The sequence below is a fragment of the Gallinula chloropus genome (genome assembly GCF_964237585.1).
Source record: "Gallinula chloropus genome assembly, chromosome: 15".
Lineage (NCBI taxonomy): Eukaryota > Metazoa > Chordata > Aves > Gruiformes > Rallidae > Gallinula > Gallinula chloropus.
In genome coordinates, this window is record NC_140100.1 from 4,091,573 (window position 1) to 4,114,800 (window position 23,228).

The 23,228-nt window shown below is 45.8% G+C and overlaps 1 protein-coding gene across 1 annotated transcript; it reads right to left on the reverse strand.

Annotated features, from left to right (window-relative positions):
* Positions 1 to 374: 374 nt before the first annotated feature.
* CIAO3 (cytosolic iron-sulfur assembly component 3) lies at positions 375 to 14,720 on the reverse strand. The gene is made up of 11 exons (XM_084270842.1): positions 14,637 to 14,720; positions 13,071 to 13,166; positions 11,366 to 11,509; positions 10,911 to 11,043; positions 10,374 to 10,508; positions 9,919 to 10,037; positions 8,677 to 8,806; positions 8,360 to 8,432; positions 4,729 to 4,866; positions 3,315 to 3,472; positions 375 to 2,312 (listed from the first exon to the last, which is right to left on the reverse strand). The coding sequence occupies exons 1-11, from the start codon at positions 14,700 to 14,702 to the stop codon at positions 2,074 to 2,076; spliced, it is 1,431 nt and encodes a 476-aa protein (XP_084126968.1). The 5' UTR covers positions 14,703 to 14,720; the 3' UTR covers positions 375 to 2,073.
* Between the last annotated feature and the right edge of the window lie 8,508 nt (positions 14,721 to 23,228).

Genomic DNA, 23,228 nt, shown 5'->3' on the forward strand with positions numbered 1-23,228 from the left:
TGTTGGTAACTGGAGACAAAATGTTGGCATCCCCCCTCCTAATTGTTTAACTACAGCTAATTAACTTTATTTATTTGTGCACTTCTAGCCCGATGTGCATTGCATGTTCTTAACAGAACCAGACTGTGCTTCTTTTGCACTGGTGTGTGGAGGTTGTGGTCTGGGCTCTTTGGCACACTGGACTGATGCTGCAACAGCAGCACTGTCGCTTGCTGTAGGTTCACGTTTTGTGGTGTAGCACAACACTGTGTGTAACAAACCTGTGCCTGGGATGGGGTACATGCTGGAACCGCCAGCCTGCACGTAAAGTGAATGGGGTGGGGAGATTCTGCCTTGTGAACACTGTGAATTCACTGACAGATCAGCAGCGCCTGGAAAATGTAAAGCTTTTAATTAAAAAACATTAAAAGATGTCTTTTACACTGTTGGCTTGCTTTTACTAAAACCTGGAGGAGGCTTTGGGGAGGAGAAGCCGTTAGAAGGTCGGACAGCTCTGCTCTCAGCAGCCCTGAGCTCAAGGTCGGCGCGGAGCGGGTGAGGGTTATCTCGGAGGGGGGTCTGGGCAAGGTTTCAGCCTGGGCTGGAGGCAGGAACCAGCTCCATCTGGTTGTGTTTACTCTGAAGGAACAAAGCGACCCTCAGCTTTGTTTTCGGTTTTCACCCATTTAACTACTTTCTGCACAGTTCCTCTTCCTCACACAGCAGGAACTGCCAAGGGAGGAATGCTGAAGGGACTCTGTAAAGCAACTCTTCAGGTCATCGCTCCCAGCGACAGCAGCCGCAAGGAGAGGTTCTACATCTGCCTCATCCTGTCCCTGTGAGCTCAGGGACAGCAGCACATCCTCCCACTGCTGCCTTCCTCTCCCCATGTACATCCTAACTCCAGAAAAAACAATATTCAGATTAAAAAGACCAAACCAGAGCTACTAATTCACTTGTTTTCCTGTAAATAGCTCTGACAGCACCCGTATGTAAAGATACAGACAGCAAGACACACGTCCTCTCCAGTAACAAGAGACCAAATCTGTTTCACATCCATCCAGCTCCTGTCATGGTAACAAGCTGCCCTACAGCAGATGTGCTTTTACTCACCTCTTGGATTGCTCCAGTAAACTACTTGTTGTAATGATTACATTTCACAGCCTTCTCCTATTAACCTCTGTAAAGTAACACCTTTCAGCAACACCAGAGACTTTGTCCTTGGTTGGAAATCAAGCTGGTAGCAAATTCTTACTTGAAATACTGTAAAAAAATTCCTTTCTTTGAATTTCAGGACATGACAGTAACAGGCTGGTGTGGAGGGGGTAGACGTGACAATTTGAGGAGTTTCTTTACTATGTATTTAGAGGTGTCACTGTCCAGTTACTGACAATTGTTGTCATTAAAGAGAAGAAAATATATTACTGTAGCTTTTTCTTCTTAAACATCCACTGTGCCCCTGTTTCAGCAGGCACCAGAGCAGCCCCAGCGCTGATGCCTCCCAGCCCTGGAGCAGCACCCACCCCCCCTCTGACAGGGCAGAGATGCTGCAGCTTGACCTCGAGGGCAGGGAAATGGGAAACAGAACCCAATGCCTGATCAGGCCATTTATAAGTAAACGAGGATGTCACAACAGGGACAGCCATAAACTCAGTGCTGTGAAAATACAGCCAGGCCTGGGTGAGGAATTGCATCCTGCAGCATAAAGCTCGTCTGGGTGAGTCACAGCCACAGCCCTCAGCACTCTAGTTCATGGGTTCTGGTAGGTACAGGGCTGCAAAGGGAGGGCAGGTTTAGTCCCTCAAGGCTGCACGGAGCACAGGGTGCGCTGCGGCTTCTTTTGACATGTGTTCTAAGTCAGCTTTTGGGTTTTATTTACATCACTTCAGTAATGATAAAGCTGTAGGAATTAATTATTGCCTGCCTCTCAATGATTCAGTGATGTAGCTTAAGTGATCATCTGCACACTACCTTCTCCTCCCTAACGAGTCAGAAACTGCAGCCTCCCAGTGACCCCACGGAGCTTCAGCTGTCGGCTGAGAAGCTGAACCACCACTGAGTTAAGAAGGCACCGAGTGGATCTCTGTGGAGGCTTCACCATTTGATGTTAAACCCAGCACTGGTTTTCTCCACCGCGTGGTACTGCGTGTGCAAAGCTCTCGCAGCCTTTTCCGAGCCCACCCCACCCAGCCACTGCTCGTACAGCTCCCTCACAAGCTGGTTCTTCTCTGGAATTTCAGTCTTAAGAGCCTCGTACAACCTCTCCACTTGCTGAAGCTGGTCCTTGCTGGATTCGCCATCTGGTTTGATCTGACCACCTCCGTTTAAACAGCCTGAGTGGAACAAAGGGAGAGGCTGTCACTTCAGCTTCATCAGAAAAAGAAAACCCAAACAGCACCTGCAAGCACTCAGGGAAACCAGAACATCATGACTGAGGGCCACTCCCCAGTTATCTGTACCACCAGCAGTGGCAGATAGCAGAGTGTCAGCTTCCTGGAGGGAGCTCATTGGCCTGCTCTGCCAGGCACTAACAGCCCACAGGCACCTGGGGGAGGGCTGCCCTGCAGCTGGGATGGGCCAGGAGACAGAGATAAGAAGCAGCAGGGAGCTCTGACTCTCTTCTGCCTCCAGCAAAGGGCCAGAACGTGGTCCAGGTGAGAACAGCTTTGGAGTCTCAACTGAAGGTAAGGTGCATGTTCCTGGGGCATGTTCTGGGCTTGCTGCTGGAGTGGAGGTGTGATGAGAGTCAAGCTGTGCAGCATGTGGTTGCCCAAAGCTGCATCTTCATGCTGAGCAGCCTTCTGGGCTGGGAGTTGCATGGGCCCTTGGGGAGAAAGCAGTTGCTCAGAGTACCAAGAGTGGCAGCTCAGCATCACTCCAGGCTAGGTTCAAGCTGTCTGCTGGCAAAGAGAACAAGGAGGGAGGAAAAGGAGAGCTTGCACAAAGTGGAGGAGGGAATTCAGTAGGTAGGCAGAGCCATGGCCAGTCTTCTCTAAGAGCATGACATCAACTTTCTGCAATTCTAGAGGAAGAATCTCCTCATGTACCAAACAGCTCAGAAAACCAGGACCTCCTTTAAAGCACTAATTATGCAAATTTTGAGCAATGGAATTTAAATTTACTTACTTAAAACCTGAGTTACTAGCTTGTAGGTAAGAAAACACACAAACAGCTCTGAAATTCCAGTGCTGTGACTAATGAATCTCGAGTGTTTGGAGGCTTTAACAAAATACTCAGAATGGGAACAAGGACCTGCTGTTCTTATGCCACAGCTGCAGTTTCAGACAGCTCCTCACAGTGATGGAGCCATGGGTGAAAGCCCTGAGCAGTCTCACCTGATGGGCAGGCCATGACTTCAACGTAGTGATAGGGCGACTTCCCTCGTTTCAGCTTTTGCACCAAGTTCTGTATGTTTCGAAACCCGTACGCCAAAGCAAACTGGAGCAGGACTGCTCCATCCTTCTCCAGTGTCACCTCCTGGAAGTCCTTGTTTCTGAGGGACAAGAGCAAAGAAAATGTCTCATCCAAATGAACTTCTATTTTAAACTTCAAAGAGCCCTGTGCTAAAACAAAGCTCTCTGTGCAATCTTAGTCAGGAAAGATGTCCCAGTTCTTTGCCATCCAAACAAAACAGATGAAGAACTAGCTTACAGCTCCTCCTCCAGTCTGATTTGATGACCTGCTGCCTGAACAGAGTTTGCTGAACAACACCTGTGCTGAGTAAATCCTTAATAGGATTTAGAAAGTAAAAGCAGCCTAGACAGAAGTTTCCCAGCAACAGGCCTTCTGAGCTGGCTTCAGCCAACTTGCACATTAGGGAGGCCACCGAGGAAACTTTTAAGTTGTAGTGGGTCATAAAACCAGGATTGAACCGTTACTGAAGGCTTCCAGACTTTGAAGGTTAGTGGAAATACCTGTTCATGATAAAAATAGTAAGTAATTTGATTTTTATCAAGTATTCACAGTAAAGGTGATAGAGCACTGGGACAGGCTGCCCAGGGGGTTGTGGAGTTGTCTCCTCTAGAGATACTCAAGACCCATTTGGACACTGACCTGTGTGACCCACTCTAGGGAACCTGCTTTGGCAGGGGGGTTGGACCTGATGATCTCTAGAGGTCCCTTCCAACCCCTATGATTCTGTGACTGTGATTTTATGTTGAGACTCTGGGGGAGTATTCCTTCTGCTTCCTAGACCAGAGAATCCTAAGCATAAACACTGCTAACCAGGGATACAATTCATTTCAAATGGTACATTAACATTATAGCTGGGAAGCCAGCAGGAATCTCAGCTGCAGGAGCCTCCACACCCAAACTGCAGTGACTTGTTTTCTGCCTTACCACAGCATAGTTAAAGCCCCGACACACCATACTCTGTTCTACAAGAGCTAGATCTGTAACACAGCGACTGATCGATCTGAGATCTGATCATAGGTGAGGAAGCCCAGATTCTCCTGAGCTCTGCTCTCATTAAATGACTCTAAAAATGGTCTGCAACTTGATACTGGGAAAATCCACCAGGCCAAAATAAAGCGTGTGGGCGGTGGAGGGGCTAGAAGTCTCCCAGGGAAAGGCTGTGAGGAGTGCTGGGTGATTTATTGCTCAGCAACTGTGGGAGCCAGGCGCCAATTCCCATGCCTCCAGGAGAAATGCTTGACATTGCAAAGAAAGTTTCAGCCCATCAGAAATGTAACAACAGCACAGAGAGAACGTGAACAGAAAGTGCTTGCTGCAGGACTTTGAGGTTCTTACTTTAAAGGCTTGTACTGAATTGTATCCACTTCAATTCCAAAGAGTTCCTTGGCTGCGTACTTGTAGATGTGCTCCAAATAGCCCCCAGAGCCACCTCCAGAGTGGCTAGTGAGCTCCTCATCTGCAGCGCTGCTAAACCTGGGGGAGAGAGGAGCAGTTTTAGGGGGATCTCTGAAACAGGACTGCCAGCACAAGTGCAAAGCTCCAGGACTCACAAGCAACAGAATAAACCACAGAATGGCTCCCTTTGAGCCCCTAGCTCTTCTCTCTCTCCTGGGAACCAACTATTTATAACTCCAGAGCCGGGCGGATGTAACCCTGTGCTGCCTGGCATCCCTAGGGCAAACCTCAGTGGAAACACTGTCGCAGCCACGAGGCCTGACCCATGCACAGGCAACCTCAGCTACCAACACCAGGTTTGGGAATGTCTGAGTTACAGGGGCACTTACCTGACACATGTATCATGTCGTCTTCCTGTTTAACAACTCTACAAACATCCTGGGCTGCACTTGGAAACGGGAGGTGGGAAATAATGAAGCTGTGATGGCATGGGGCTGTGCAACCTGTGCTTCTCTTGGAGAGCACAGCCTAGCAGAGGTCCTGTCTTAGGCAAGAGGTCTCATCTGTGCAGAAGCCTTTCTGCAACATCAACCACGGCAGAGTTCATCGTTGCAAGCCCTAGTTCAGTGTTACAATGCATTTTTTGAAAGCAGCTACTGCAGATGTGGTTGCTGGGACCTGAGAGAACACTTCTGGAGGGTATCAGTGCTCTGATCACAAGCAGAGAGAGATGAATTCCATGTAGCTGTGGTCTACAAATCATTAAGGCTGGAAAAGACCCTCAAGTCCAACTGTCCCCCTATGACCTATATTACTCACTAAACCATGTCCCTAAGTACCTCCTATCACTACTTATCTGTGAGAAGAAGCTGACCCCCAGCTCACCACAGCCTTCTTTCAGGTAGCAAATAAGCAGAGCAATAAGGTCTCCCCAGAGCATCCTCTTCTCCAGACTAAACAGTCCCAGTTCTCTCAGCTGTTCCTCGTAAGACTTGTGTTCCAGACCCTTCAGCAGCTTTGCTGCCCCTCTCTGGGCATGTTCCAGGGCCTCAATGCCTTTCTTGTAGTGAGGGGCCCAAAACTGAACAGTTTCATAAGCTTAAAGTCATGTAATGAAGGTGAACAAACCAAAGGAGGCCAGGGCATTTGCCCTGTACACAGCTGTCCTCAGTGGGGCCCTGGTCGCAGTTCACCACGTTTTTGGTGTTAACAAGTATGTTAATGTAAGTTCTGGAATTCTAGTTCCACACAAGTAATTCCATCTCGCTGACATGCCAAAACACAACCAACTATCAGAGGTCAAGATAATGTTTCTCGAGAACAGCTCACCAGATGGAAGCCACAACAATAGCTTTTGTTAGGAGAGAATAACAAGATGAGGGATCTGCTCACAAGCACTCATCAGGCAGTGACACTTGCATTCTCTTACCAACAGCTGCAGAAGGGAAAACACTTGAATTCAGGCCAAACGGTTTCAAGTCAAACCGAAGACGTTGCCTCTTGCAGATAAAATCTGAGCTTTGGAAGAACTGCAGAAGGCAACACTTCAGCCTGCGATCACCCTCAGAAACTATTTTTAATTTGATCTTGTTTACAGGAACTGAGCTTCATTAACAAAATGTTTCAGTGTGTCTGGCCTCACGTACTGCTACTCTCTTTAACCGAAGCTGCCAGTAAAGCTTCAGCGCTGGCCCGGAGCAAGCGGTTACACCAGCAAAAGTCCTGGGATTTCTGGCACTTTATCTCCTTCTTGCTGCCAAATGTAATAACCTCTTAATGGGCTTTTCCACGTGCAGGAGGATGAAGCAGAACAACAGCCATCGGAGCGCTTCTGTGAACGCTCCAAGCTCTGAGGAATACGTGCTGTTTGGAATCAGTCAATTTACCGAGTACGTTAGAGCCCGCAGAAGGTTATAGAGGCGCTTTATCACCCCGAGCATGAGGCCCAGAGCTCCCAATGTGCTCCTAAGAAGCTGGCCAAAGATTTTTATCAAGTAATGAGACATTCAGTTCTATGTTATAACTGATGCTTCCATAATCTCATTTCCTAAGGGAGCCCAAACTCTTCAGAATCTTTTCTTCCTCCTCACTTTTCTGTTGGTGGTGTGACACAGAAGTACCCGTTCACGTGGGCAGCTTCTGAAGGTGCACTTTTGGGACTCAACTGTGTAGACAAGTATTGTAGCTGAGGATGCTTCTCTAGTTTGATGTGAAAGCAATCTGTGCATATGCTATGTCAGAAAAAGACACCAATCCTGGGAAAGGCGTGCATAAACACATCTGTGCTAGCAAATGTGCTATGTGAAATCTCTGTTTGCCAATGCACTGAACGGTAGTGGAAGAAAACCAAAGCTCTGGGCATGCACATTGTTTTTAAATTAAGTATTCCATACATGAAGGGGATAGGATGGCAACAGACCATCTCCATCTCACATTCTCCTTCTCAGAAGCACAGGAGTGACCAATACTTACAGCTAAAACTAATCTAGGAACTGGGCCTCATGTGAAAACACTTCCCTGCACAGCTCTGCCAACATCCATGTGTTGATCAGCCAGCTCTTGAGCAAAGGCTGCCAACAGCATTTGGTTGTACTAGAAAGACTTGATGCCTATTTAGAAACAAACCAAATTTCAAAACAAGAGTGTCACATCTGCAAGGGGCACGGCTGAAAATAGGCTAGTGTCACGTTCTAATCCTCTGCTGGATGCTGCATGTTTGGGGCATCAAAATCTCTCCTTCACAACACGAAACTTAAGGAGCCTGAGCAGTAAATTTTTGAACCATGTACTTACTCATCTCTTATACTTTTTAAAGGTTGCTGCACATGTAGCCTTTCTGTTCATCAGTGTGCAAAGGGCTACACAGGCCTTTCTCTTCAACTGGAGAAGAGGAGGCTTTGGTTTGGCTTCCAGTGCAGAACCACCACTGCAAAATGTGATTTTAATGTTTCCATAGTCACTCAGATCTCTGCGCAGTTGTCACTTGACCAGATGTTACTCTTCACTTGAAGGAACTTAAATGTCATCTGGTTTGCACATGGTTCAGATCTCTTTTTTTTTTTAACAAATAAAGGCTCCTACAGATTAGCTGAGTGACCTAAATATTTCTTCATTACGCTTTAATTCTGGAATCCTCTCAATAGCTGTGATAACTAGGAAGAGAGTCAAACAAACTGAATACAGTAACAGGCTTTGTGTCAGCAAACTCTTATCACAGGTCTAGACTCTTTCACTTTTCAAAGTCTGCAGGTAGTTTCTCTGCACAATTATTATTATCCTTACTGAGCTAATCCTGGCAACCCTGCTGATTTACAGCAAAAGCTGCTAATCCTGGACTACTAAAATCTAGGACAAATAGTTACAGACTCTCCAAAAGCAGAAATTCATCATATTCTGCAGATGAAGTATTTTAGTGCACAATTGTATTGATTCAAATGACACGAGGAAACAAATGCAAACACATGTGGCCTTGTGTGGAACAACAGTGGAAAGGCAAATTCTGCAGCAGAGCTCTATAAATACCAGATGAGAAAGAACATGACTGAGGATGCAAATGAGATTTTGTTCTTACAGGGTATCCAAGGGAGCAGGCTCTACATCTGATAGAGATACTCCTTCTTGTTCCAACAGCTTGAGCACTTCTCCTAAAACAGAACCACAGACATAAGAAGTTCTTATTTTGGAATAAAGGAAAACAAAACCCACAGATCAACTCATAAGATTGCATCTACAATTTTTACCATGATGTGATTTGCATTATTGAAGTGTAATTATACAATAATACCCATAGGCTACATCCTCTATCAGAGACAAAGGGTTATTAAAACCCACAAACACCTTCCTCTGAGGCTTCCAGGAATTAGCTGAACTACTTCTGGCTCTACTTACCTGTGGTGATTACACAGTCCACATCACGAGTTTGGTACTCCTGGTTGAAAAAGTCTGGCCTTGAAGCCTCTAGCTTCTTGTCATAACAGGGCATCACTGTTACGTGGTATATCTGGTTGGGTGTTAAGTGCTGGAAGAAAGACAAAGTTATGCAGCTGGACTGCCTGCTACCAAACTATCTTGAGGGAGATGTTTTCCAGGTCCAAATGAGAGTGGTGAAGCAAATGCCACCATGCTTCTGGAAAAAAATCTCCTGTATTAGGGAACATTTAAAAATATATATATACACACACTTGCATTAGATTATTTCTCTCATAGCTTGTAGCAAGTGTCAGTGGTGTAGTTTTTTACAGCTTTCGCCCCACCTCCTTTTGCTAGTGCAGATGATCCAAAGTCAGTCAGTCAGTGAAGTGAATTCCTACTTATGCAGTCAGAGAACATGCATCCTCCATGCTACTAAACCCCAGCCCCTGCAACAGCAGCTAAGGAATGGTCTGGAGTCAGACAAAAACCTCATGATCATCCAAGAACTAAGCACAGGCAGAGGAAGCAAGTCATTGACTCAAGGCCATTGTTTCAGTACCTCATGCCAAATATTCTCAGTAGCTGCCAATTTCTGTCACAGGCATGCAGATGTCAGTATTTACTTAATGCAAGTGTTAAACCACTGCTCATTAGCAGACAATAAATCATACGATCAGAAGTAGTGCTTAAGTTTCTTACTGGACTAGTCTAGGCTATTAGTATAATTCTAGTCTTTAAGTATCAAATTCACATTTGGAAAGATTCCAAAGGTTAAAGACTGAGAACAGGACTAAGTCAAACTGAAACAGAACATGAAGTTGGGAACAAGCAGCTTTTAGACAAGACATGATCTGCACGTATGCACTGACTGAAGTTTTGTCTTAGGGTAGCTTGTTTTAAGTTATTCACCATCTTTAAACAAGATGAAAATACCACACAGAGACAAGATGGGAGCAAAAGGAGACTGAAAAATAAGCCTTCCTAAATAACACATAGAGGTTTTGGACAGTCCATGCAGCGTGCCCTTAGCGTTACTGCCCCAGTTGCTAACTTCTCATTAGATAAGTGCCAATGAGGAAGATGCTGCCTTTTCAGGCTTTTGTGAGATAATTTCAACCCTTAAACTCTAATGTATAACATAGCAAAATAAAAAAAAATAGCTTAAGGTGTTGAATTTTAAGAGTTTGCCATTAAGCACGGTACAGTTCAGAGCCTCACCTGCTGTTCTGCAAAGTAGCCCTTGATCAGGGAGCCCATGACCTGCTGTGGAGACTTGCTGGTACTGATGTAAGGGATGATGAAACTGCCATGGGTTTTCTCTGCATAGCAGATCCAACCTGAGAAGAATGGAATTAGCAACTGAGATTAAAAAATAACAAGCACCCCTTGCATTCTGCTCACCCTCCTCCTAACCCCAGATTTAGCACCCTTTAGTAACCATTTTCAGTTATTCAGCAGAAAAAGCCATGTAAGGTAAGATACAGTTTAAAGAGCTCATTAGGTCACTGTACAGATCATTACTGCTATCAACACTAAGAACTCCTATTGTGAAGAGAGAAATCCTCTAAGTAAATGTATCCACAGAAACTTTCCTGACTAGCTTTCTGAATTTTTCATCCAGTGAGCTATTAGTGTGCTGCTTTATTATTTCTACAGCTGATTTAATACTACACCTGGGCAGGCAGAAGCTAGCATTGGCAAAGCCTTTTTGTCTTCAGACTGCTTCCGAAAGCGCTTCACAAACTCTCGTTGGCTCTCCAAGAGGCTGAAGTTTCTTGAGAAAGTTGTATCAAAAACATAGTGCACACCTAGGCAGTACAGCATCTGTGTTAAAATCCACAAGAAAGACACAGCAAGCTACAGCAAAAAGCTCCAGTTGAACTGGGTTCAAATGTGTTTACACTGTATTTACAGGTATCAGTCTCTGTGCTTGGGAGGGAACCTTTTTCCCTAGCACATCAGCACAGGAAGATGAGCAAAGTGACAGGAAGATGGCAAATTTAAAATGCAAAGCTCCTTCCTTCCATCACTGCAAGTTTATTAAGTGACTCGGGTTGTAGGCAGTTTGCATTTTGGCTAATGCCAGTTATGAAACATTAGGAGTCCCTGGGGTGGTTAAATCACATCAACCTTGTGTGCTCCTAACAGTTGTGCTTAACACACACCCCCTTGGTCCCCCCTTGATGAGCAGAACACAGTATCACACTTGCCTAGGCTCTTTAAGAACGCGGTCAACTTCTTTGCTGTTTCCAGAACACTCATTTTACATCTGGCAGCTAGTGAAGCTCTGGACTGGGGTGAAATGGAAACCACCACCAATTTCTGTTCGTTGGGAGCAGCAGCCTTTGAGAAAACAAACCAAGCAACATTGTTCAGACAATATTAGTACGGCACATGCAGAACTTCCAGGGCACTTCAAGATCAGAAAGCATCTCCCAGCTTAACTCTGAAGTCAGCAACTTACTCAAGGTCCTTTCCAAGTACATGATTACTTTTTAAAATGGGAGAGAACACAGCAGTGGTCAGAGAATGTCCCCACCTCCTTCAGAACTTTGAAAATAGTTTTAGTGTGCACTGTTCCCATGGATGCTTCTGCAGATGCCTCATACCGATCTATTATGACTTTGACACTCTGCAGCCCACCCAGCCCTGACCTGGCACCTACCTTGTTCAAAGTTAGCGTTTTGCAGAGCTCTTCATGGCTCTGTTGAGTGATTAAAACACTCTCTGCTGATGTAATGCAGCCACTGCAAGCTAAACAGTCGTTCAGAGTAATTTTAGCCTTTTCCAGTTTTTGTGCTCCTCCATCCTATAAAGAAAAAGATTAGACTCAGTTCCAATCACAGTGAAGAACTGGGGAGCTGTTTTCACACCTTTAGTATACTGAGAAACAAACCTGTCACCCTTTTTATGCTTTTGGTTTAGCATTAAAAAGTATCTTTTTTTTTTTTTCTCCTTTTTCTTTTGGTAAGGTGAGGAGGAAGACAAGTATCTTTGAAGTTTGCTGCCTTTGATGGGATTATTTGGCACATGTGCAAATATGCCAAGGAACTTCAGGAAGATTTTAGCTAGATCAAGAACATAACTTGCATCAAATACAGAAGAGTTGCTTAGGCCACAATTATTTGTGCTATTGGGTGGGCTAACGTTGCTCTGAAACACTGAAATTACACTACCCCAGAAGCAAACAGGCTCTATCTTGCTCGATTTTTCAGCTTGTGGGTGGCTGAAGACTGGGTTTGTAGGGTAACGTGCTACAGATTGCAGCTGCTCTTCTCACCACAAAACCATAGGGCACAGAGACTCTGAGCCTTTAAGCACGGATCTCCTGTGCATGTTGAGAATTATCCCAGAGAAACCACGCCAGCTCTGCCACCTCTGTCAGTTGCTGCTCATGTTACTGAGTAGTACTGGAGCTGTTTCTTCACAGGAACTGAATTTCACTCCGTCTAAACAGATTGTGTAACCAGACTACAAGCTCACTAACATTTTAAATCAACACTGAGTGTTCTGCAACCTTTCCATGTGCAGAACTTCCATGGACACTCATGGGAAAGCTGTAAGGCAGCAAATCAAAGGCAGTGTGTGGCTTGCCACTGGAAGGAAACGATTTTTCATAATATTTGACCTGAATAAGTCAGTTTTTCCCATGAGACTCCCTGCTTAAACGTCACCTCTCAACAAAGTCAGAAACAGACCATGAAATGAGGTACTGCTAAATTAAAATTTTAAAATAAGAAACCAGACTCCTTTGGAAGTGCCATATCCCTCTTTTTACGTCAAAGGGTCATCATCTGCCTAAAGCTACCATTTCTAGATCAATTCCCAGCCTGGTTAAGTAAGAAATGCTAACGTTTTCTGGGTAAATAGGAAAATCATTCTGGAAAACTCAGCATTAATTTTGGAAGCAGGAGACTTATGAACCCTTCAGGCTACTTAAATAATTAAATTTCAAATAATTTGACATATTATTTAAAAATCAGAGCAAAATTTAAGAGGCTCTAATTGAATCTCTTTGTGAGCGCTCTGCTATATGACATGAAGCAATAAAAGACATAAAAGCAAAGAATCCAGGGATTGCTAATACTTGGCTTGTCTGCTCTTACACTGAAAATCATCACTTTCTAACGTCAGTGTTTCAAAGCATAAAGGACTGACACAAAATCAGGATTACTGCTTATAAAACCAGGTAATTAAAAAATTTGACTTTAGAAAAAAAAAGATGTGAGAGAGCTGACAGCAACAGCAGCACTTTCCTAACATCTTTGTCCTCTCTGAGGCATTAAATAGCAGTAGACTATTCAAATACTTAACAATACACTCACATTTTCTGGTTCATTTACACAATAGTGAGGAAAAAATACACATACCTGATCGATCTGAAAATAGCTTCCATCTGCTTCAATCCTGATCTTAGCTGCTGCTTTCCCAGGCTTTTTCTCCACTTTTACAGGTTTGATACATTCCTGAAAGAGAAATACAGCCCAAAAGCGAGGGAATGAGCAATGAAGTGTGGAAGAGGTAGATTTAACAGGGAGTAGAAAGATCAAACCCAAACACTAGTTCTAGAGTGAATGCTGCTCTCTCCCTTAAGCCATGCTGATTTACTTACAGTGTCTACAACCACGGAGGGAAAACGTGAAAGCCAAAGCTGCTTACCCCCTTTTTACAGAAGGAACACTTTTCCAGCATCATACCAAAACCAGAGGAGAATTTTGCTGTTCTTTCTGAAGGACACAGCTGTGTTTTAGGGAGCCTTGAAAGGAACAGCAAGTTGCCTGCACAGTCCTCCTCTCCAGAATCTCTCAAGAGGATCCTGCATTCTTCATGGCAAATTTCAGCGGACGGAGGCGTGGTCACCACAGCCAACATGTGGCCGGTGCCAGTGAAGTTTCATTTAATGGCGAAAGGACTCTGACGACCTCAGATGGACTGTTTCCAGTTCTCTGTATTGTTCTGTGATGAAGTCTCAAGGGTGTTTTTTGCATTTTGTGCCATTTTTTTTTATTGTTTAGGCATCTCATGACCCCTTGTCCTATTTCTCCAGCTAGGATTCTCTGTGCCTTTTACCATCGTCGCTCTGCCAACATCTGCAGGTTCCCCCCCCACCACCCCATCGCCTGAATTAATCCAGCTTTGCTACATTTTGCAAGGTTCAGAGACTAGCAGGAACAAGTCATGATGATTCTTTGGTTACACTCACTGAATAAAACAAACAAGGATCATGGAACAGACCAGTAGGCTGCATGATTTATGTGAAAGACTTCACTAGGAAGCCCAGGTACAGCAAGGAGAGGTAACAGGGTTTCCTATGCCCTGTTCACCGATCTCATTTCAGGATAGATTTCCTGCTGTCTTTGTCAGGATTACTATTTCACACCCTTGTTAGTGCTGGAAGGCTCCAAAAGTAACGGTCTTGTCCTGTCCTTGCTGCTCATTCCCACCTGTCGCCTGCTCCTACACACGGGCACAAACAAGTGTGTGGATGAGCACAGTGCAGGGAAACTATCTGGGGCTTATGGGGGGGTGTTTTTTTGGGTGGTGTGTGTAGATAAACATGGAGTAGGGCGGTTTCCCGGTCGGGGGACACAATGAGCCGGCTGCTGGGTCACGGCCGTTCTCCTCAGCCGCTCGCACGGACCCGCGCTGCCGCCCTCTGCTCCCCTCGCTGTGTCTGAGGCAGACACCGAGCGATCTCTGTGGTTTTTCCTTTTACCGCCTTACACAAGGGCTCCCGAAGGTCGCCTGCACGGGCCGGCCTCGACCTCTGTGCCCGCTCCGTGCCGGTCCCGCCCGCTGCCAGGCCGAGGGCCCTGCCGCCCCTTCCCCTCAGCGCCGCCCTCTCACCCTCCCCAGGCGGCTCCCGGGGCGGGGGCAGGGCCGGGCCGCCCCGCCATAGGGCCGCGGCCTCCACCCCGGCCGCCGCCCGCACCCACCTGTGAGGGCCCGATGTAATCATCCAGGTCGGTGAGCTGCAGCACCCCGCTGAAGGGAGACGCCATCCCGGCCGCGCCGGCCCCGAGCGCGGCCCCGGGGGGCGGGGACTCGCCACACTGCCGGAAAGGAAGGCGGGGCGGAGACATGCTGCGGTCGCTCCCTGGGAGGAGGTAAAGGCGCATGCGCAAGGCGGGGTGCGGGGTGTCATGGCGGGTGGCGAGTTCCGCTGTCCCTCTGGGCGTTCGCTGCTTTATGGGCCGTGGCGGGATGTGTGTGAGGCTGGGAGAGGGTGTAGCCGCTGCGGGGAGCGGAGTAGCGTGGCCATGGGTCTTAAAAAGCAGCGCGGGGACTGCCCTGAGTTTGCGGGGCTAGTTTGTGGGGCTGCCCCCTTCTCGGGGCCGCTCTCCCGCGGGGTGGCCGCGGCCCGTGAGTCGCCGGCGCCTGAAGCTGCGCGTCCTCCCCGGGCAGCTGGTCGCGCTCATGCGAGAGCGACATGGCCCGTGCGGTAGGGGCTGGAAGCTCGGCGTGAGAGGCGGTTAGTCCCGGGAAGGAAGCGGTGCCGAGGTTCGCCAGGGCCGCTGTGCCGGCAGGAGCGCTGCCTGGCTGTGAAGTCGGCGCCTTGTTCGCAGGCCCCGCTCGGAGGCTTCCCTGTGTCAGGGGCGTTCTGGGGAAGGCCCTGTGGAATGGGGTCCTGCAGAACGTGGCCTGGTACATGTTAGTGGGAGGTTTAATCAAGGAAAAACCACTTTTTGCACTGCTTATAGAAGTACCTCGAGGTACCAGGCTGGAAGGCGCTGCGTGTGGTGGGCTGTTAATAAGCAGAGCTGCGTGTAACTTCCAGCTGTAGCTGTAGGCAGGATGCAAGGGAAAAAACACAGGGCCTGACCCTGAAAGCACTGTTGTGTTTTGACCTTGCACCTTCAAAAGCTGTGGACTATGTAATTTACCAACAAATGCACCACACTGCAGGGTTTTCTATGACTTTAATGCCCTGCAATTGCATGTTTAGACTCTTGTTTCAATGCGATGAGCTCTGGAGGAAGTGAATGGCCTGGATTGAGGAGTTGTAGCTTTCTCTGTGCTGGAATAGCTGGTTGGTTAGAGGTAGGATATGATTGTACTAAACGGCGTTTAGTAGCCAGAGGGAGAGAATACAGTAGAAAATCTGAAGCGTGTGGGTTTTCCTATATGTTGTTGCTCTTCCAGTCACAGGAGGTGCTGAAATAAATATTAAGGCACCTCATCAGTTCTGAATCCACAGGGATTGTCCACAGAGATAATGATCTGTTCGAGGGTCTGGATTGAGCATTCTGCCTCCTGATAGTTTTCCCACGAGCGTGTTTGGAAATGTTTTACTAGTGGAGTGGGCTCCCAAGGGAAGGAGTGAAAGTCATCTGCAAAGTCGCTTAGAACTAGGTTTTGCGGAGCACTGAGGAACATGTGTGCAACAGTCCTGCTGCTCCTTCACTGCAAACTCAGTGTGACCCAGTGTGCCTTTCCTGTTGACCCTACATGTGGTATTCTGTGCAGTGATGCTGGACTTACAGCAGAGCATACATCCAGAGATCCCACTGCAAGCTGGGGTACATCCTTTCATCAAATAAGCTGCTATATACAACAGACAGAATCTGCTGTCAGGCAGACAAGGAATAACCTTTTTGTGTACTGTTCCTGTGTAGGTATAAGCCTTTTGGAATTTGTTCCCAACTCCCAAATTCTCATTCACTCACCTGCTGATGGCTGTGTTGAAAATCCTGCTTCAAGGTGAGACCCAGAATTAGATCCCAGCAAATCTTCCAGGCTCTGAGCACTTAGATCCTACACAGGAAAAATAATAGTACAAGAATTGGGTACATTCATACAATAGTATGTGGAGCTGCTCATTCAGTAGTTTTATAATAGATTTTAAGTCCTACAGTGTTTGGATTGTGTTTGCTGGTCCCAGGCAAAGCACAGGTGGGGTTGTGTGAGAGCCTGGTCCTGCTCCATACAGTGATGGTGATGCCTACAAGGCAGAGCAAGCAGGGCTCCATTTTATTATGTGGTATGTTCATTTCTTTGGGATTAAGGCCTGTGAGAGTATTGTGACTGTGATGGGGTAGTTGGAGGCAAATCTGATGACATCTTTGGCTGTTATTTGGTCTTTGTGTAGGAAACTTTAATTCCTCTGAAGCTTGGTGCAACAGGCTGTTACCAAGAATGATCTATGGCATTGCTGAGCACTCTGTGCAGACTTCCAGCCCTGTACCTTAAATTTGGCATTGAAGCAAACAAGGTCTTTCCTGGAGGATTGCTGTATGAATTTCCCAAGATTTGTGTCAATCCAGTTTCTCATTCCTCCCTGGGTATCACAGGCAATCCCTGGAAAGAGGGGAAAAACGTACAGTACAAGGCAGAGCTACACACTAAGGCATCCTATGTACTTACAGTGGTGATGCCACAGACAGGCACAGAAATAGGACACCATTTATGTCTCTGTCAACTGCTTTAGATTATTTGTTGAAATCAGAGACACTATTGAAGCAGATTTTAGCTCTGGGCAGTATCTCTGTGCAGTACAAATAGGACCCACAAACAGGACCAGCTCCAGGGAGACTTAAATTGGGTCTGGACCTGCTCTATTTCTGCTCAGTGATGCTGGCTCCAGCCACGTGGACAGCTGAGTGAAGGTAGGCACTGGGTGAAGGTAGGAAGGAAGGTGACTGGTATTTTGTAGCCTGGAAACAAACCCTTATGACCACTCCTACTCTTTGGGCTTTAGAACTTTTCTATTTTGCTGCTGTTACCTGTTGAATGTGGTTGTTGGCTCAGGTAGGTTTTAATGTAGCTGTGATATATGTCCATTTTGTTGGAAGGTGAAAGAGACTCGTAAATGTTGTTAAATCCTTTGACTCTAGGAAATGAAAGAGGACACTTTCAGAAAGGAATTAGGATACATGGGACTTCCTTGCAGCTTTCCAGCAGTGACAAGCAAAGTAAGTGATCTGGAAGATCTTAGTGCAATTCCTGTCTAGTGATTCTGTTAAGAGTCATGGTGAACTCACATTGCCTGATAGGATTCACAGGAGATGTTGGTCCCCAGCCATCCCAGATAGGTTTTGTTCATACCAGGCAGCAATAGGGGCAGCTGCTGCTGGAACCAGGTTGCCCACATTTCCCTGGAGAAGTTTTGGAGTCGAGGTCTCAGCTTTAGCAGTACTGTCTGCAGTATCGCATCTCTAACCAGCGTGTTGGGCAGTGAGGTCAGATTTACCTGCAGTGTAAAGAGGAGTGAAACCATCAACAGGGCTTGGGGTTCTGGATAAACATTTCAATCAGAAGCGGCTGTTAGGGGAACGTCTGCAGCATTATCCTAACAAAATCAAATATTCTTACTTGCCTGTCCCTATCCAGGGTTTTAGTCTTATTTTCTTGACCATTTGCTTGCCGCTTGCTGAGGTCTCTCCTTATAAAGCTCTCTAATATTTACCAGAGCTTCTCTCTGCCTTTCAGCTCTATCAGATGTAGAGCTGTACAGCAAGGGCACTTAGTTGTGGCATAGGCCTTCCCCCAGCACGGCCATGTGGGAGTTGGAGGATACCTGGGGTCTGTTAGGACTGACCTGGCGAGCGCACGTGTTAAACTGGCTCATGTATCTCTCCACTGTGTTATAGGATCCACACTCAAGTATTGCCAGGATTGAGAGTGTATCTTCCAGGCTGGTCAGTGTTGAGTTAACAGTCAACTGTGCCATCTCTTCTGGGGTATCAAGGTCAGGAACTTTAAACTAAGAAGGAAAAACACATAAAAGAGTTGTCAGAGTGCCATGTTTGCTGCTGTGTTAAGGCTGTGACTAGCAAGTGGCTCTAAAGTGAAGCCCACCAGATAGTCAGGGAGAAAGAATGTTTTTGGGGTACAGTGGATGCTTCTGGGCAGTTCTCTTTGAGAAAAAGATAAAAAGTAGGCCAGGGCAGATCTGTATTTCCATGTGGATCAGTGAGGTGGGAATAGTCTGGTACCACATCTCTTAGGAGGATGAGGGTGAAAAACCCTTCAGCTTTGTGTCCAGAGTCTTGCAGGGGAGAACATTAGGTATACCTCTGGAAATGGGCTGTTACCTATCAGCAGGCATTCATTGCCTGTGAGGTGTTTAGTTAGTTAATTAAGGTATAATCTGTATCTTTTAAGCTTTATGAAGAATCTGATAAAGCTGCCTGAAAACCTGTAGCTGATTAACACTTGTTGATTTGATCTGCCAAGAAATATTTTCTTGAATCTTCAGCTTCCCCTGCAATAGCTGTGTGCAGCTTCCATCTGCAATAGCCCTTTCTTGTCCACCTCATCACTTACATTTTCTCTCCCCTTCCACCTTCCCCTGCTCTGCCTTGACCACTTTCTGACTGACTTCCTTTTCCACACTAATCTCTTTGGCAGGTATGATTTGCCTGAGATTGTTCATAGGACATTGAGTGCTCCAGTCTTTAAGACTGACTAAAACTGACAAATAATGATTACCAGGTTAAAGGGCTCTAGGTAAGGCTGATTTGTAACTAGTGCTTAGCTCAATTGTTTGTAAAATCTAATATATGCTGAGTCTATATCCCTTTTTACCTGCCATACTAGGGGGTAGGTTTTTGTTCCAGGGATTCTGACCCATTGGATTAGCCCAGACAATACTGTCTGCTCTCTGGAGACTTAAAAAGCAAAGGGAAACTGAGCTGTGTAATGCTGCTGTAAATGCAGGATCTTCTGTAGCAAAGTAAAGATGTGGAACAGTACCAGACTGAATGTGTGTGTGTGGCTGTCTACTGAGTTAAAAGGCAGACTTGTTCTGAAGCATGGTTCAGTAAAAGTGGTATTGAAGTGACACTGCTGTGTTTTCTTTCTCATATGAAGCTGTTTGTGTGCTTTTGTCTGGCTGCTCTGTAAAAGTCACACCTGAAGACTTTCAGCACTGCATTTGAAAGCAAAACAGCCATTGCTGAAAAGTTATAGAGCCAAAGAGGTTAGATGAATCAAGACTTTTCCCAGATCCTGATGGGTTTCACATCAGGTGTTCTGAGACAGCATCATTTATAACAGAATGAGGTTGATCCTAGAAGAATAGGAAATGATATCAAAGCAGTGGCAGAGTCTCTGGCTTGCAAAAGCAGAAGTCTCTCACTGTGGCTTTGAAAGAAGTTTCTTGTTTGATGGAGTGTATGTTTAGAAACAGGAGAGAGGTCAATTTCTGTGGTGAAAATGAAGGATTTTTAGTGTGGCAGCATTGGGCATGGGACTTGCTAAGCAGAGCGAGTGTTTGCAAGACATCAGTGTTTCTCCTTCCACAGCTTCAGCTGCAGAGTGAATGGGGACATTGGATTGAGCTGCTGTGGTGCATATGGAGAATGTTAACAGACAAGTTGCATTGTTCAGGATTCTGCTGGAAGTTGTTCAGATGCTGTGGATGTGGTAGGGTAAGATATTTGGTGTAGAACACTGTTTATCTTTTGACTTGACTTTAGGTAAATTGTGAATTTTGATGATGTTGGCACTTAAGATTTAATCTAAGTGTTAGAATGGGAAGTTTTCCTCATCAGTGTAACTCCCTTACCAAAGCTCTGTGTGCCTGTCTGGTGTATCTAGTCATGGGCTGTGCTTTCAATAGCTTGGTAAGGAGTTAGCAAACCAGTTCATGTCTTGGCATTTTTAGTTTAGTTCAACCAGTAGCAGCTGGTGTGTTTGTGCCACTGCCCACTCTGTCAGTTTAGTTAAGTACCCTCAGTAAGATTGCCACAAGTAGTATGAAACATACCAAGTGGGTTGTTCAATGTTACTTTTATTAATGATTGGATAGGTAGTGTCACACATTCTTCAAACAAGATCAGCATTTTAATAAATACTCACACTGGCTTACAGAGTTTATGAAGCTAAAACATTGTCTAAGGCATGTTTTACAGCTGTGCAGGGTTGGTTTTTTTTAGAACATCAAATGAAGAGAAAAATCTTTGGGTTTTGACATCAAAGCAGAATTACTGGATTTTCAAGTTGTACTTGAATGATTTTGTTAATGCAATGCCTGTCTTTGCTGTGAAACCAATATTACAACGTTTGGATACATACATCCCAATCAAATATTAACCTAGTAAGACTCAATTCCTGTTGATCTTACTGTTGCTGTTTTCTTAGTGCATCATTTACATTGTTGAAGTTACAGCTTGGGTAATATAATGCAGGCAGCTTGAAACTTTAATTCCCCCTATCCACAGGGTGTGCAACCCATTGCTACTGATTAGACTAAACACAGAAACACTAGGATGTGTGTGGTATTTTTGAAGGCAAAGTGGAATTTGGAGAGTCATTGTCTGGAGGAATTAGGAAAGGCAATTTGATTTTAAAGATGATTTAAAAGAAGTCTCCCCTCACCACTCTCAGAAGCATATTCTGCTGTATTTCAGACATATCCCAGGCCCTTAGCATTGGTTCTGATAACCAGCAATAAGAATTAATATCTTTCACCAGGGAGAGGCTGTGAAGAGCAAGACAAGCAGCTGGAATGTGTAATTCAACCCCTGATGCTGTACATGTGTTATCTCTAGTAATCTCTCCCATGGAAACCCAAGCTGATCCCTGCTTTAAGAGATGTGCCACTGTGTGAGGCATTGCCTGTATCGTGCCCTCACTGATTATCATAAGTGCAAAGCCCAGGAGGCTAAATGCAAAGCCCAGGAGGCTCTCTTTTGTGCTTGCAAGCTGGTGCTAATTTTACTGTTCAGTGCATACACTAGTAAAACTTACTCCAGCAATGTCTGGGTAAAATGTTTGAAGTTCACTTAGTTTAGCTACTGAACAGATCTCTCCCAGATTCTTTTGCAGCCAGTCTTTGGTCCCAGTTGTTCCATCCTGGCATGCTGATCCTGTAACCAAAACAGATCCAAAGAATCAAAGCCACAGCATATACTGAAGGAGGCATCCAGGCATCCTTCAAGTGAATGATTAAATGTCTCTTAACAGAAGAATGGCTGAACTTCCCATTGCAAGTGCAGGGTCTGATCTTCTGCACTCTCATTCACTTCCAGACTGGGGAAATGGTTATGCCAAATGGAAATCCCACTTATACCCTATTCATTCTATTCTGTATCATGCCTTCTTACAGCAGTGTTCCTGTTGCTTCAAAAGAACTGATGTCCCTTCCTCTTTCACCAGGTGGTTGTGAGCTTCCCAGGGTTGTAATGAACAACAGAAGTGACTGAATCTCAGCATTGGGAAGATGTATGGTAAGTCAGAATATAAAAGATGCTCCATACAAATACTAGTGCTTTACTGGGAACTTGTGTAGGCATCTTACCTGAGTCTGTGAACTGGGCTGTCAAGTAAGCCTTCTGAAACTCATACACATCGTGTTTCTTCCTTGCTGACAGTGCTGGGTAGACTCCATCAATTGCTGCAATGCTGGGGAACAAAGCATGTTATCAGGTGATTCCACCTGGGTAAAGCAGCAGAGGTGAGCATAGTGGGGTAAGGAGATCTTAATGCTGACAAACTGGAGGTAGCAGGTCCTAGTAGTTGGCCTACAGCAGTAGGTAATGAGTTTCATTTTCTTCTGGGCCATATAGTTTATGGTGTCCTTGAAAATAGGGATGAATATTTGGTATCTGTCTACACGAAAACGACCCCCCCCTTTAGAGCAGAGTCATTGGCTGAGTTGGTTATACCCAATGATAAACATAAAGGTAAAAAGCAGCTCCTGCCTGATCAGTAGCTAGTGATGTAGGAGTGACTGCCCTTGTAGCAGCACAAAGCTAAAGCAGCTGCAGCCCTGCAGGCACTTACAGAGCTTGGTAGTAGGGGCATGGCATGCTGAGGGGCAGCAGCTCCAGCACTGTCGCGTTCACGTGGGGGAGCAGAATGTGCAGTCTGTGCAGCCACATGGATGTGTCTTCCAGGGACATGTCGGTAATTTGTGGGAAGAGGATCTCAGCTGACATCATCAGCATCGTTTCTCGAACCTTAGTGCTTCCTAGGAAGTCAGAGCTCTGAGGAAGGAGGAGGAAATCAAAGCAGGTGGTGAGTAGAGGTGTTAGCCTTGAATATTGAAGCTCAGCAGAAGTGGTGAAGGAAAAATTGCAAAAATAACCACAATTTCTCCTCTTTACAGCCCTCCTCCCCTTCCTTCCTCTGCTGTTTAACAATAAAAGTTGGAAATATGACCTGACTGTGTCCTTGTTGGAGAGTTGACCTTGGCAATTCAGGTTTTCTTTTGTCAGCAGAGTTGGACAGCAGAGCAAGCCAGGTGCTTGAATTTCCTCTCCCTTACACTCCCACAGCCACTGCTTTGTTATGGCAGTGAGGGGAGTGGTCCCACTGTGTATAAAGTGAGGCTGGGGCATACTCTGGCTTCTCAGCTTGGCTTATTGTTAACTTGTACAAACAGCCTCAGCCCTGCAGGGCCAGGGCAGGCAGCAGAGTCTCTCTTGTTCACTCATACACAAATGTTTTAATGTGTAATAATTTTAGGGGCCTGGTCCAGAATCTTCCATAAGTCATTAGGCTACCACAGGTCAGTGGTAAAGAAACCCTTGCTGTTTACATCCAGGCTTTATGTTGGAATGGTAGATGTGTTTCCCAAACTT